The following is a 17,019-nucleotide window of genomic DNA, read 5'->3' on the forward strand; positions in this document are numbered from 1 at the left end:
GAACACCTACCACACTCCAAGGAGTATTTCCCCCTTCAAAGAACACTATGTATTTTCACATCTTTTTATCTTTACTCATGTTACTCCTTCTACTATGTCCTTGCCAATCTTTTCTATCTGGAGAAACGCTTCATTCAAGAACTAGCTCCATTTACAGCTACCACAACCACTGAATAGTTCATGCACTACATAAAGGTATCAGGTAAGGCTCAGGTATGTGGCTGAAATCCAGCTCCACGAGCCAAGCCTAAGGACGCAACTACAACGAGGAAGAGTAGTAGTATGCTGAGAAAACATGCTTTTTCTAATTCATCTGGCCAGAAAGGACACTGTACAGGATAACTCAACCTTTTTCCCCTAATACACCACAGCACTATACATATTATTATTATTATTTATTCATTATTAAAACATCTGTCAAAATGTATCAAGCCCACCCCACCTTCAAAGGAAGACAGACATGAATTCTTTTTCCACCTATTTTTACTTAGGCCTTAATAAGTATCCGTCAAATTTTTTCAAAATGTTTCTGAAAGAATTGCTCAGTATTTCACTAGTGAGGCTACTGAGCACCACCTGTGTACTGCAGCAGTATAATAAAAGTTTTATGAACAAATGCTACCATCTGAGGAACCATTCGGTGAGGGTCCCCCCTTAGTTACATAGAGAACAACGAATCTGCTTTGATGTAATCTAGTATTACTAGACCTGGCAATTGATTTCACACTGCATTTATTTCTTGACAAAGTCTTAAGAAACTATATCGAAGATTTTAAAAAGTAAAACAGTAATAATTGGGGAAGGGGAGGAATTGCTCCTTCAACTTAATGAAAAGACAGATTTAAACATTTGTGCACTGCAGCGCAGTAAAGGGTAGTGGTTTAGAGCTCTGGTGTCAGACCTAGACTACCTGGGTTAGAACTTTTCACGTACTAGCTTTTTCACTTACCGTTTAACTTTGCTGTGCCTTAAAGTTTCCTACCTATATAATGTAAACAATCTCATATGGTTGTTGAAGACATGGCAAGTCAACACATATAAAAGCTTGGTAAGTGTCAGCAATTTAAAATAAGAGACCAAAAGAATGGACTAATGTTATCAACTAGAATAAGGCCATGTGGAAAAGGTCATTGTGCACCAAACAATATCTCAACACCAACTAAGTACCTACTCAAGGACAAGCACTGTGTAACTAGTCTCTGGGGAGAGCAGAGGTGAGTACCAATGGCTTCTGACCTTTTTTATGGTTTATTGTTTAGTGGGAGGATGAACAAAGAAGTTAAACAAAGAAGCCAATCATCACAGCCTAGTAATAAATGCTATAACAAAAGTGTATACAAAATGCTACAGATGTACTGCAGTGCTAACTCTACCGAGGGAGGGCAGGAAGAGAAACTTAAATCTTGAAGGGCAAGTCCCTAGAATGGAGGAATGAAGGTGCTCACTGCAGTGAGAACATCAAGTACCAGAATGAGAAGCATCGAGGAGCATGGACAATTCACCAAACTGCAAGCTGTTTTTTCATGTATGCCTATCACAGACTGCTTGGTTTATATACATTATCTCCTTTGAGCCTTATGACACTCTGGGTGGTTAATCATCTCTGTTGAATGAAGAAACTGAGACTCAGGAACATTAAGAAACATGGTGAGTCAATACCTAAACTGAGTGATATTTAAGCCAGGTCCACCTGACCGCAAATAACTTACTTTTTCATTGGACTAGAGCATGTTGACACATTAAAGTATTTAGCCATTTTCCTGAAAGTAACTGTGCCAAGGAAATGTTTTAATCAGGAGTCAAGCTACTCCTGATATTTTCATCTTGGAAAGACTCATCCTAGCAGCAATATGGAGGATAGAGGGGAATAAGGGCCAAATTCCACCAGCCAACTGTTTTAGTAACTGAAGTTTTGCTAGAACACAACTTGTACATCTATTTGTTTAAATATTTCCATGTCAGCTTTTCTGTTAAAATGTCAGAGTTGAGCAGCTCTACGCATCTGACCTGCAAAGCTAAAACCGTTTACCATCTGGTCTGTTATGAAAAAAAGGCTGCTGACCCCTATTTAGCTGCCAGAGTAATTCAGGCAAAAGATGATGGGGCCTGAATTTAAGACAGAGCAGTAGGGATAGAGAAGCATTTGAGAAATTTAACAAGCAGAACGGATCACCAGTGTGACTGATTAGATGTAAGAATGGTAAAAGGGAAGTCTCTAGAATTATTCCTAGGCTTCAAGCTCAGCAGTCTGCTTAAATGTTGGACTAGGATGTGATAGGTTAAAGAAAAGTCCCCAAATATGTCCATATCCTAACCCTCGGAACTGTGAATGTTACTTTACATGGCAAAGTGACTTTGTACATATGATTAATAATCGAGATGGGAAGATTATCCTCGATTATCTGGGTGGACCCCAAATGCGATCAAAAGTGTACTTATTTAAAAAAAAAAAAAAAGGCAGAAGTAGATTTGACACAGAAAAGGAGAAGGCAATGTGTCCAAGGAGGCAGAGATTGATTGATGCAGCCACAAGCCAAGGAATTCTAACAGCCACCAGAAGCTAGAAGAGGCAAGAAACAGATTTTGCCCTACAGCCTCCAGAGGGAATATGGCCCTGTTGACACCTTGATTTCAGCCCAGTGAAACTGATTTCAGACTTCTGGCTTCCAGAACTGTGAGAAAATAAATTTCTGTTGTTTTAAACCCCAGAGTTTGTGGTAATTTGTTACAATGGCAATAGGGAACTAATACAAAGAATTATGAATTTAAAAGAAAAAGATAATAAGCTCAGTTTTGGACTTGTAGCATTTAAGGTATCCTATGACATGGGTAAAGACATCCAGCACAGGCAGAAAAAAAGGATATGAAATTAGAAGAGCTCTGTGCACAATATAGGAAGGAATCACTGGTCCACAAGAATAAGCCTTGGGATTACACCAGGGAAGACAGCATAGTGAAGAGAAGCAAGGGCTGAGGCTATACCCCTTAACAATTCTAGTCTCTGATGAAAAGTCAAAACTGCAATATAACAGTAATTTACTTTTCAATGCCTTTTGAGGTACTGTGTATATATATACACAGCCATAGCAGTAATAATATAGCAGCTAATATATGAAATACTTATGTGCCAGGGATTGCGTAGAATGCTTTACATGCATTCTTACAAACTCCCCACAACTTATAAAGTAGATATTATCATGCCTTTTAAAGACCAAAAGAAAAAAGAAAAAAAGGAAGCCAACAAGGTAAGTTAACTTGCCCAAGGTCACTCATCTGGTGAGCAAAGCCAGGATTAGATCATCATCATCTTAACTCAAAAGCCCAAAACAAACTCTATGCTCTATTTAACCTCACTGTTTTCTAAGAGTTTAAAGGAAAGCTATCCAGCATAACACACGGTAACTTGAATTCCAGAAATGTCCCACAAGTTAAATCCCTGATTATACTGCACTACATGGGGCAATCACTAAGAGGCTGAATAAGGCGGGTGAAGGTCAACAGACACACGAATTAGGGGGAGGGAGAAGGGTACTGACAGTCCCAAGAAGCCTGAAAGGAAAAGAGGTCAAGAAGTCAAAATAGTAACTACAAGGATACTCATCTAGGAACATCAGCAACAATGTGGGATGATAGGTACCAGAGATGGACCAGGAGTCCCGCTTTTCTATGCCAGTTCTTGGATGTGCACAGGAAGAAAGATGGGTGATGTTAAGGCATGCAAGTATGGCTTAAAGGTTAAAAGCAAAGGCTTTGGAATCGGAAAGACATGGGTCTAGGGTCCAATTCCACACCACTCAAGCGTAAGAGCTTAAGACAAGTTCTTATTCTCTTGGAACTGCACGTTCTCATCTGTAAAATGCGAATAAGACCCTATCTCAGATCAAACCAAATAATGGAAGCACATGGTGAGTGGCTTAAAATGTAGGTGTCATTAATATCGTTATCATTAGTATTATTATGTATATTACTGTACTATTACAGCATTAATCTCCCTACCCTTAAATATCACTGTATTTCCATCACTTTATCAGGAACAGTGTGGTGAGCAGAAGAGCGGTCAAAAGGCCAGGGTTGTGGCACCGGTGACCACCTGTAGGGCCTCAAGAGGACCCCCAATGGCACCTCTCACCTCACTCCCTTCTTCAGGCTGGTGTACAAACGGCAGACTCCCCAGGTCCGGTCTCCAGTGACTGGTCAGCCCCCTCCCCTCAGCAGCCTATCGCCGTAGTGACCCGTAACCTCGCTGCCGGCCCACCCACGTGCATAAGCCGCGGCCTGCGCCCCCTCCCCAGCGCCGGCCTCACCTTCTCGTAGTTCTGCATGAGGCGGCTGATAACCTCGCGCTCGACCTGCCACTCGGGCTTCTTCAGCTGCTTCCTCAACTGCTTCTTTTGGCTCTGCTTATGGCTGTGTTTCTTCTTCCAGCGATTAAAGCTCCGCACCGGATCGGGCCGGGCTCCCGGACTCCGAGAGTCGTTAGTTTTGCCCATCGCGGCGGCGGCGGCGGCGGCAGCCTGAAGAGCCCCAGACACGAGACGCTCCAGGCCAGGCGGAGGAACTACTCCGAGAGGACGCGGAACCAGCGTGGGGAGAGAGGACAACAGCGCATGCGGGAAACCAGAGGCCCGCCCCCGAGCTTTTGGACCCGGGACACGTGCCAATGACGGCTGGGAAATGCGGGCGGTGATTGGTGACTTAGATTCCGCAGGGCGTAGCAGGGCCGTCCCGGCTACACGGAGGCGGAGCGATCTGAGAAAGAGGGCGGGTTTCAGTGGCTGCAGAGCACTTCGGCTCTTTAAATGAGTGCGTGCGCACTGCTTGCTGTTACTATGGTGACGTCAGAACTAGTTAATGCATAAGGGCTGTTCACAAAGCTTCTAAAGGGCCAAACAGGATTTGTAACTGTGCCTGGTAACTACTACTACAAAAAAAAAAAAAAAGGCAAAACTTCAATGGGGGTAAGGTCTATACTAAAATTTAGGGGGGAAAATATAATATTTGTGCCTCATACATTGATATCCAATTTAATACTATGCATCAGTTTCCATTGTAAATTTTTACATAGTTGTGGTTGTTCATCATCATAATTCCTCGAATTATCTCTAAAACTTTGAAAAGACTATTATATTCTTTCAGTACTTTAAAACTTTTCTAAAAAGATTATCTTCTTTGAGGAGGCAGAAAAGCAATGATATCCCAATAATGATGAGCACAATTGTCACCCAGATCTCGGTTTGTAAATACCATTTTTTTAATCAAATGAACCAGAGCTCTTTGGAACAATAGCTAATTCCAGGGAGGGCAGAGAAAATACAGGATGAGCCTGGAATGTCTTGATGTGCTGGAAAAGAAAAAAGAGCCCAAAGAATCATGGGAATGGAGGGCATAGGTCTATTTCTTGACATAGGTGATAGTTACAAGAATGTTTGCTTCCTTAGGCTCTCTATCCCTTTTATGTAGTTTTCTATAGGTATTTCTTAAAAATAAAAATGGTTTAAAATATAAAACATCCACACCAACTGCCAGAGGGGAGGGAGGTTGGGGAGCTGGAGGAAAGTGGTAAAGCGTTAAAGAAGTACAAATTACTAGTTGATAGATGGTCACGGGGATGGAGAGTACTGCATAAGGAATGCAGTCAACAGTAAGGTAATAGCTATGTGTAGAGCCAGAACTGTGATAACATAATCGAGGGGATCGTTTCATAAACTATATAAATATCTAACCAATGTACTATATACTCGAAACTATAACAAAATGAAATAAAATAAAAATAAATAAAATACCTAAGGTAAAAAAAATGTCCACACCAAAAGAGTCATGCCAAATTAGTACTGAGAAAATACATTTAAACGTAGATGTTGTCAAAAGTATATCTTTGGCTAGCATATAATCTTTAGATAACTTATCTTTTAAATAACAATAATTTATTTTTTTTAAAAAAGCATTGCTTATTGCCTCTAATTGAGTATTAGTGGCAGGATAGCCTCAACTGGACTTTCACATCATATAATTTATAATTATTTCAAAATTAAGTAAATGTTTGTTGCAATGACTTCTGTTGTTTCAATGAAATAAAAGGTAGTTTACAGTTCTTGAATGAGATAAACTTTTCAATACAGTAAAAAAAGATTCTTACTATATTTTTTCGCCATTAAATTTAAAGAATGTACAACAGATATGGAATGATCTAGAATTACTTTTTGAGAATCTTCCTGTCGAAATGTATTTTCATACATAATATTGTGGCACTGTCATATCTTAGACTTTCCAATTATTAATAATAATAATATAGAAACTTAGGTCTGTTTCTGTTTCTAATAATATTATAATATTATTAGTATTAGACCTAAGTTTTCCAGATATCAATCTATGGACAAGAAGATACTTTTGTTTCTTGAGGAGAGATCATTTTCAACTTGCAGTAACATCTTCAACTCAAGTTGTAGCATTTACATTACAATTTTTTTCACTGTTACAATATTTACCCTACTACCAGAAGATTTTAGGCATTTACTTTTAATTCAGTCTTCAGCGAATCTTTTATTGCTTTTGCTTTTGCAGAGAAGTAAGTTAAGAAGTAATGTTATCATTAAGTAATGAGAGAAGGGATATATCATCTCAAATCACAAAGATTTCTCCCTTTCTCATTATTTTGGTTTCTGTTCTGTGTTTATAAGTAGTCTAGTAAATATGTAATCAATCAGATTGTTCCCCAGCTATGTCATTTGCTGAGTAAAATCTATATTCACATATGGAAGTATAGGATTTCAGAAACCCACAAATCTTGCAACAATTGTTATCTGTTCTGCATGGAAATTATAACTAAAATAATTGACCAATATTTAACATATTTTGCCTTGTTCAAATAGTTCAAATGATTTCATTCAATGCATCTATAATTGAGTGAATTATTTGGTTTTATATTATACCCTCTAAATATCGTCGTTATTTCACAACACCAATAGTTATATATATTTTACTTTTCAAATGAGATTTTAGTTTTGAATAGTTAACATTTTGCTGATGTGCTTTTTCATCTCTATAGATTCTAAGAATACATATAAATGCCAGTCTGCACTAATTTGTATTCTAAATTTACTGTTTTTATTCATTGACAGTTTTTAATAAAAACAGAATACTTCAAGGTACAATAATATATCAGAATCTAGTAATTTTTTTACTGTTTGAAAGAGTTTACATTTAAAAAGTAGTCTCCAAAATTCTACTTCTGCTGTTTATTTTTTGAAAAAAATTAATATTTTGTATATGGTAGATAGTTTGCAAAAAGAATGATCTATTATTTAATACCCAAGCTACATGGCCATGTACCTGAATTGGGAGAAAATACATGTGATACAAATGTATATTCAATTTTTCTTCTCTTTCAAGTTTTATTTAAATTCATCTGTTATGGCTGACATGGAAGTAAATAAATACCCATCCTGCTTTCAGATCTACATTTTGATGAAATTTTTATCTTTTTTTCAGTATTCCCTATATTTTCTCCAGAAAAAATACATTTGGTTATCCAAGTATTATTATTTTATTTCCCCCATAATAGATTCCTGTTTTTTGTTTTCTGAATCTATTAATTTTTAAAATTATTTTTCTAATGTCTAGTAATAAGTTCCATAATACCTTAGTATTTTATCTCAAATTAGTAGTTGATAGATGATCACGGGGATGGGGAACATGGCATAAGGAATGCAGTTAGCATTAATGTAAAGACTAGGTGAAGAGCCAGAAGAAAGAAGAGAAATTAGGGGCATCATTTTATAAACTATATAAATGTCTAACCAATGCACTGTATACTTGAAACTATTAATAAAATAAATTTTTAAAAAAAATTTGAAACAATACATTTTCAAAAGCTCCTAAATTTTAATATAATTACTGTTGCCTTAATGACATTCCATGAGAACAAGAAAACAAGTGCTCTTATATAATTACCTAGAAATTGCTAAATTATTTTGCTATAATATGTACTTTTTAGACCTTATTTGTTTTGACTGGAGAATCAGAGGATTTGTTTTCTTTTTTTTAACAAATCTAATCGTTTACTAAGTTATGTTTTAGAATTAACTGTTACAGGTCAATTTTTCTCAGGCACACAAAGGATCTCTTCAATAATAGTTTTTTAAGTTTTTCCACTCTCTATACTGTAACTGCCTCTCTACATTGTTACTGAAATTAAATACTGTTTAATTTCAAGGGAGTCCCACAAGATCTGAATAACTTGGCCTAAAGAAGCTAAAAGACCTATCCAAGTCCTTGTGTCATGTAAAAACAGAAAATAATTTTTGGTAAATCGATTCAATTATATGTTGACTTGTTATTGGAAAAGAAACTAATAATACAGCAAAGTATATGTTTGTTTAAATAACGAAATCCCTTTTTGTTTCTTTATCACTTAATGAGTCTGAAGTCATTTTTAGTACTCATATTCTCATATTTACTCATATTCTCTAAAACTTGACTGGGCCAACATGCAGCTACTTTAATCCCAATGTGTATGTAACCTCTCTGAAACTTTCAAGACCAACAAATAATATTTACCTAATTGGCTAGTACACATAAACTAGAAGGCCAAGAGGTTTAGCCCACCATAGCTGTTGTGTTACTAACTATTGCCGGGAGCCACGTATCAATTAGTTTGTCTATGCACGCCTTTGTTCACTCATTTATCTAATTTTTTGTGGATGCCTACAGTGTGCTAGTATTGTTAAGTCTCAAGAATACAAAAACGAATAAGAAATTATCCTTGTCTCAGGGAGTTTATCATCTAGTATGATAGCCTCCGAAGTTACCTGCATGAGAATCACATAGGATGTTTTTTAAAAAACTTTACCCCCAAATATTCTGCTTCTGCAAGTATGAAACAGAGACTAAGTAATATTGATATGATCAGCCAGATCAACTGGTATGCAGATTGCCTTTTAGGAACCCCTGATTAGATTATAATTAATCATAACAATCAAAGCTGATTATAATTAAATATATTTTGAATTGGTTCCAGTTTAATGCCACTAAACTTAAACCATAATAAAACTATAAAAGATTAACATATGAAAAGAAAATAGTAATAAAGGCAGTTTTCATAACACCCTTGATTCACATTTGATCCATAGATAATACTAAGCCTAACAAAACCATCTCTATTTGCTAAAATTATCAATAAAAATTACTGCGGCTCTCATGCATAAGGATTTTAATAAAACAGTCTATAGTAAAAATATTACCCTAATTGTCTGAGATAAACTAAGCTTCTACCACTATTTTCACTTAGCGTGGAATTGGATCTTCCAGACAGTTCCTTTTAGTTCATCACATACCAGCAGGTGGCAGCCTAGGATCACATTCTATCTTTACCTAGGGGTTTAACCAAATTCAGCTTGAGTTTTTATACCCAAGTAATTGGTTTACTGGCTAGTTTATCTGCATTATAACATTGAGCTTTTAGGAAATGATTTACAATTAGCACTCCTCAAAATCTCTGGGATACTTTTGAATTCTTTCTCCTATCATGTTTTTCAATTAAAAGTAAGTGATTGCTAACATTTATTGAGCATCTAGTAATTGCTGGATGTTGCCAGATTCATTACTAGATTCATCTGGTAATTGCTATGTGTTGCTAGATACGTTATCTGTAACCAAAAGTAAAAAATAAATATCTAAGAGTCCATTCTGACGTGAACGAACGAACGAATGAATGAACGAATGAATAATGGAGAATAGAAAAATCTCCCATGCAGAAAATTTTTAAATAATTTAGGTATATACTTACCCTTAAGGGGATGGAACATACTCTCCACTCCTTACCTCTAGGCTGTGCATAGTGACTTTCTTCCGAAGAGTATAGTATGGAAAGGGAAAAAGAAGAGTAACTCTACAGTGAAGAAATCTGATAAATATCACCTCATCCAGGTGATTGAGATTAACATCAACAGAGGTAAGTCGCATTAATAAGTAGGAACCCTTGAAAATGACGTGATGAGGATGGGACTTTATCTCTATGCTCTTCTTTTCCAAAACACATTCCTTCAATCCAGTCATGAGAAAAATATCAGTAAAATCCCAACCAAGGAACAGTCTACAAAATATTTGACCATTACTCCTCAAAACTGTCAAGGTCATCAAAATTATGGAAAGTCAGAATAGTTACAGGCAAGAAGAACTTAAGGAGACATGACAACTAATTGTAATGTGGTATCCTAGGTAGGATCCTGCAATAGGAAAAAAAAAAAAAATTAGACTTCTACTGAGAAAATCTGAATAAAATACGGACTTTAGTTAATAATTAGGTATCAAAATTTTTCATTAATTGTGACAAATGTGCCAGAAGATGTCATTAATAGGGGAAAGTGAGTGTGGAGTATATAAGAATTCTGTGTGCTGTATTCACAATAAATCTGTAATTAAAACTGTTCTAAAATTTAAATTTTATTTTAAAAGCATTTATCAGAATTTGCACATGCATCAGTAAATTTTCCTAAATACCTCGAGTTAATAATACCTTAATTGAACCTCTGTGACCGAATGTTTTTAATCTACATAGAAAAAGGACTCATTCTAAAAGCAAAGATACATGCTAGCATAAGTTTGCATGTCTGCATCGTGAGTGTTTTTTGCTAGTCATCTATAATACAAATAGAAACTATTATTAGTTATACAAATCATATTTTAGTATCTAACTGCCTGCCAATGTCCCTGACTTTAACCGTATAAGAGCTTAATTAGAACTAGAAATCATGGGCCTAATACTGTCTAGTGCCCATAAGTTTTTAAATGCTTTCTTTTAAACAAAAGGTTTATTCCCCACCCCACCCACAAGAATTTAGCAAAGTCCTCACAATATCTATACATTCACACTTCTTTTTTTTTGCAGTTTACTTGTCAGATTTTTTTAAATTGTGATATAGTTGACATATAACATTATATTAGTTTCAGGTGTACAACACAATGCTTCAATATTTGTATACACAAAATTGCAAAATGATCATCGCAATAAGTCTAATTAGCAACCATTACCATCACCATAGTTGCACATTTTTTCTTGTAATGAGCACTTTTAAGATCTACTCTATTAGCAACTTTCAAATATAGAATACTATATCATTAACTCTAATCACCATACCTTATATTACATCCCCAGGAATCTTATAACTAGAAGTTTGTACCTTCTGACCGCATTCACTCATTTCACCCAACCCCCATCCCCTGCCTCTCACAACCACCAATCTATTTTCTCTATCCATGAACTTGGTGGATTTTTTGTTCTAGGTTTTTTACTTTTGTTTTAGATTCCATATGTGAGACATACTGTATTTATCTTTCTCTGTCTGATTCATTTAGCATAATGCCCTCAAGTTCCATCCCTGTTGCTGCAAATGTCAGGATATTCCATTGTGTATGTATATACCACATTTTCTTTATCCATGCTCCCATGACTTAACTAATGTAAATAATGCTGCAATGAACATAGGATTGCATAGTGCTTTTGCTTCCTTTGAATAAATACTCCAAAGTATAAATGCTAGATCATATGATAGTTCTACTTTAAATTTTTAAGGAATTCTCATACTGTGTTCCATTGTGGGTGCTTCGTGACTTTTTATTCCATTTTCACTATTTTCATGGCTTACAGTGAAAAATTATAATTCCCAAAAATTTCCTTAATTCCCTCTTAATATGGTCAAATCATGTGTCTGAATGATACTTTTCCCCCTAAGACTTAAGTTTATAAAACTTCATAAAATCCTGACATTGGCAAAGTCTATATTTTCAGAATTAAGGTACTAAAGACATTAAAATCAAAGATTGCATTTTTTCTAAGGGAACTAATTGGACTTGAACTTTATTGGGCCATTAACAATGATATTCCTGACCATCATGGCACTACACAACAGCATGAAACTGTTGGCTTTCCTCTTGCCTTCAGGGCAGTTGGAAGATGAAGACTCACTCTTGACTTTTATTTTCTGCCCTTCTAGAACAGGAGAAATGCTTGCTCTTGATAATCTAAACACCATTTCAAATCCTGTTTGGGCTATGGAGGCTTACTGTAATGTTCTAATGGTGGAATCAAGGATGAGGAGTACCGTCTCTTCAAGAGAAAGAGTCATTCTGAGAGAGTATGACATCTAAGAACTGTCATAGCAGCTCAAATCATGCAGCATCAAGTTATCTTGATAACTGACATGAAACTGACACCTTGAGCTGAGTTCTTATTCAGAGAGCCCAAAACAAGATGTTTCTGGATATTGGGGACACTGCAACATTTGCAACAGTCTTATGAAGGACCATGAGATGGATGTCAATTCTGTTTGGAGTGTATCTATAATGCAAAATATAAAAATACATATCCTAGAATATTTTTCAAAAGGCTACTTTTCAAAATTCAGAGGCCGTTTCTTTAATATGTGCGATGAGTATGCGGAATGGCTCGCGTCCAAGTGTACTTTCTCTGTAGGCACAAGGAACAGTAGAAAAAGCCTAGAGGAAGAGTAGGTTTCTGTCACAAGAAATCTAGGTCTAATACAGTCTTGTTCCTAGAAGAGCCCAACAACGGGGAATAAGAGTTTACCCAAAGTGCTCTTCTAGGAATTAGAGTTCAATATAATTTCACATGAAGATGATCTAAGTTTGAGTTCTGCTTCTTTTATTTAATGTTTATATGACCTTAGCTAAGCACTTAATTTCCCTGAGTCTCATAGAAACCCTAAAAACTACTTCCTGGGGTTTACAACTAAATGAGGTGGTAGAAATCAGAGGTCAATCAATCAAATTAATCTCCTACACAAGTCTAATGTGAGCCTTCTGAATATAATTTTAAAAAGAGCTTCAAGTGGCCAGGACATGGAAGCAACCAAAGTGTCTTACAATAGATGATTGGCTAAAGAAGCTGTGGTACATATATACAATGGAATATTACTCAGCCATAAGAAGAGATGAAATACCGCCATTTACAACAATATGAATGGACCTTGAAATAATCATTCTAAGTGAAATAAGCCAGACAGAAAAGGTTGAAAATCACATGATATCGCATATGTGGGATATAAACCTAAAAGCAACAAATGAACAGGACAAACAGAGACTCATGGACATGAACAATGGACTAGCGGTTACCAGAAGGGAGGTGGGTGGGGAGAAGGGGAAAATAAAAAGTAAATGTTAAAAAAAAAAAAGAAAATTAGTTTAACTTACATGAGAGGATTTTTTTCTGGGCTTTTGCTTTAGTTAATTGGTTTATGTGTCTCTTTTTATATCATTACCACACTTTTTTGATTACTATAACTTTATAATATATTTTGAAATCAGTTAAAAAAAAATAGTTAGCATAATGCCTGGCACATAGAAAAAAAAATAACTGTCATTGAATTAAAAAATTAAAACCAATATTTCAGGCCAATATAAAAGAATTCAGGGAAGAAATTTGTGTTATTTTAAGTCTAGTTACAGTTCGAGCTTGTTGCCTTAGGAACCAAGGAAAGAGAGTTAACCTAAGTGAGAAAATAATTCTTTTGCATACGAAAAACACCCCATAACATGATCTTATTATACAAATGTAATTTCTCACCCTCAACTAGTCTGGGTGGAAGAAGATAGATAGATAGTGAATTACTCTTCATACTAAAGTAAGACAGAATTGAGTGTTTTTAGATAGAGCCCTGGATGTTATAGATTGGAAGAAAAAAGAGAGACAGACAGACAGACAGACAGACAGAGAGACAGAGGAAAAAAGGTCTTTTAGACTGAGTGAGACAGATTATGTTAGACCAGAGACTAAGGAGAAGAATAGCCAATAAGAAATTAAATCCCAGTATTAAAAATGACCAGGTGTCTTCATAACTGTGATGTCTAATAATTGCTCTCTTTCTGTGACCCTTCTAATTTGCAATACAAATTTTCATAAACAGGAAAAAAAAAAGCATTACTTTTTTGATAGCAGGGGAAATAAGTTCAGTTAAGCTACAAAGAGTTTCGTATTGTTTTGAGAGGAAGATAATGTGAAAAGGCATTAACTTTCTTTTTATGAGACTGATAATACAAAAGGAATGGGAAGCGGATGCTTCCATATATAATTGTTCCCCTTGCCCTGCAGACTACTTAGGGCCTTCCCTGGGGCCAAGGCAGCTGAGGACCTGAGTTTGAGTCTCCCCATTTCATAGACAAGATAAACAAGAGCTTACAAAGAACATGAAGCACTACAAACTTGACTTCTCCTTTGCTCCCTTTATCCCGGCTATGTCCTTGTTCTCCTAATCTGTCCCTTCTTCTCATCTCTCAAATATCTCTTCTCTTAAGGCTCTCTTGGAGGGAGGAGCAACACTGAGTAAAAAGGTAACAGTTAAAAACTCTTGGATAGTAGCCTTATACTTTGAACACAACTGTGTAGGCACCTCACAGTCTATGGGCCTTGATGCAAGGCCCATCAACTGAGTCAGATTCATTTTTACCAATACAAAAGCTATATAAATGATAGTTTTAACTGATAATGTTGGTATCTTGATTCACCCACTGCATCAATTCACTTGAATGGTAAAAATTGATTTTTTTTGCTAAAAACAGAAAAATAAAGACAAGCTTAAACATCTCATCAAATACAAGGTCTTTTAAATAATCACATGTAACAAATGGATTAAACAAATAGCGCTCATACTTAAAGCCAGTGAATACAGAAGAGGTCAAAGACCTTAGCATGAGGAAGAAAATAAAAGTCGACAAGCTAAGAATAAATCTTGTCTTACTTCAAAGGTGTTGTAAACAAGAGAAATATGAATGATAGATAATTAAAAGTAAAACAAGCAACTTTGGAATTTCCATTTGTATATGATGAAACTTAAGATGTTGAAGATGAACCAGAAATGCTCACTTGGAAAGACAAACAAATAAAAAATATTTATAAATAGCTGTCAATGAAATATAGACCCTGGGAGAGCAAGAACCTAAGAAACTCAAAAAAGAGCTTCCCAACTTTATGAAGCAAGAGATGCCATTATTTAAGAATGAAAGAACAAAAGGCAATGTAAACTTCCCAAGATCATTTTAATTAATAAATCTTTAGTAAGAAAGAACTCAGCATAAACACAAACAATTATGGTTGGAAGTAAGATAATATGTCCAATTTAGAAAGCCAGCAACTACCAAAACCTGCCTGGCAAACAGCAGAGCTGGAGTCTAGACCCTATGCTTAGTCTCGTCGTAAGATAAGGCATATTTGAGTCCATGTTAGCCATGTAATGAATAGAATCACATCCTCGTTAAACCTTGGTTTTCCTCATCTCTAAAATGGGGATGAGGGTTCTAACACCTGGGGATTTTGTGAGGATTAAATGAAATAATGCCAAAATCCTCTTAGCATGTGCTTTGAATGTAAAAGTATTTGCATTAGTTGCTGTCACTGCTGTTGGCTCTTATTACTACTTTCCTATTCTCTGAATATCGACAATGTTATTTTGTGATAAAAGTCTAATATCTGTGATAAACACAACAATTTTTTTTAAAGTGTTTTAATCACTGCACTCTATACGTTATGGTAAGTTACCTAACAATGTTTATTCTGTTGTGAAAAGTACTTTTCTTTATTGATTGCATATGTTGATCTTGTGTACAATAACCCAGCTGAATACTCTTATTAGATTTTCTTGGAAGCTTTTATATGTTAATGTCAATCATTTTGTCTTTTCCTTTATAGTCCTATGTCTTCTTCCTTCCTGCCTACCTCTCAGCCTTCCTTCTTGCCTTCTTGATCTCCTTATCATGTTAGCTAAAACCTCCAGGAAAACTCAGAACAGGGAGGTGACAGCAGGCATCCTCAAGAACATTACTGCTAATTATATTGAATGATTATATTGTGAAACAGAATTTTGAAGATTGTCCAGGGAATCTAGACACAATATAAAATATTTCCATGTAAATATGTTTACCTTTATAAACAATTGACTTACAATTGACTTACTGATGAACTTTTGGATATAATCTCTTAGTAAATTAAAGATAACATCTTTAATAAATTGGTAATGTAATACATTAAATGTCACTGTGGAATTTCCTAGAGCTAGAATTAATACCAGATTTAGCAACCGAAAAAATGTAAATTTATGATGATTTCCTGTTCCTACGTTTTAGTTATCATCTTATCAAGTGAAAAATATGGATATCTAATCATACCTTCATACATTATTAAAATATTTGGAGTAATGTCGGAAGCCAGCCAACCAAGTCAAACCGGGTACCTGAATGGGGGAGCGGGGACTGAGAAAAAAGAGAAGACAGACAGGGTGCAGGAGGGAGAGCAGATCTCACAACTGTCTCTCCGAGTTTATTTCTTATCCTTCTTTTAAACACAATCTGTTCCTTTTGGTCTCCCAAGATAACATAATTAAAGTAACATCCTGAAGATCAAGGTACAATCGGCACTTCCTTTGACCCTCCCTTTGACACTCCCTTTATCTATACTTAATCTTCTTCTTCCTGGAATTCCACAGAACCAGCCTTTTCTTTTTTATGCAAGCAGGCCTCCCGAGATAAACCATGCACTCTTTTGAATTTGGGGAGCTTTATCTCCCTACAGAGTAATATATATTTAGACTAGCAAAGGAAGAGAAGGCTTCCCACTAGGTAATTTAGACAGATAGGATATTCTCAAAAAAAATAGTGAGTAAATTAAAAGCATTTCTTGCTTGGTCATCAATATATATGTGCAGTGCCAGACCATTTAGCTGGTAAAGACTCAGAGCATAAACACAAATCATTCCTGGTAGAAAAAAGCCATTTGTTAGTTTGGAAGTTGGCATACTGTCCTGGAAACAGAAAATAATTTCAAAATTTTATCAGCAACAAAAATCCTGTGTGGAATAAAATATCCTCAGCACTCAGAAGGAGATGTGGGAGTTAATGCTTTATTTGAAATTCTATTTGTATTTTATATTATTGTCAAATTCCATCTTGAATTTAATGACTTAAGATCATTAGCATCGCTGCAGTCATCAAAGAGAATAATACAGTAGTAAAGGA

General features: G+C 35.6%; 1 protein-coding gene across 2 annotated transcripts in view; it reads right to left on the reverse strand.

The window, feature by feature from the left end:
- Positions 1–4,590, reverse strand: part of DDX10 (DEAD-box helicase 10) — a 229,063-nt gene extending 224,473 nt beyond the window's left edge. The window contains exon 1 of one of the 2 annotated variants that reach the window (XM_039843503.1): positions 4,305–4,590. In XM_039843503.1, coding sequence (XP_039699437.1) covers positions 4,305–4,490 — 186 coding nt within the window. In that variant the 5' untranslated portion in view covers positions 4,491–4,590. The remainder of the gene's footprint in view (positions 1–4,304) is intronic. The other variant, XM_039843502.1, reaches the window with a different exon arrangement.
- Between the last annotated feature and the right edge of the window lie 12,429 nt (positions 4,591–17,019).

This window comes from Pteropus medius, unplaced genomic scaffold (assembly GCF_902729225.1).
Source record: "Pteropus medius unplaced genomic scaffold, Ma_sr-lr_union100, whole genome shotgun sequence".
Classification (NCBI taxonomy): domain Eukaryota; kingdom Metazoa; phylum Chordata; class Mammalia; order Chiroptera; family Pteropodidae; genus Pteropus; species Pteropus medius.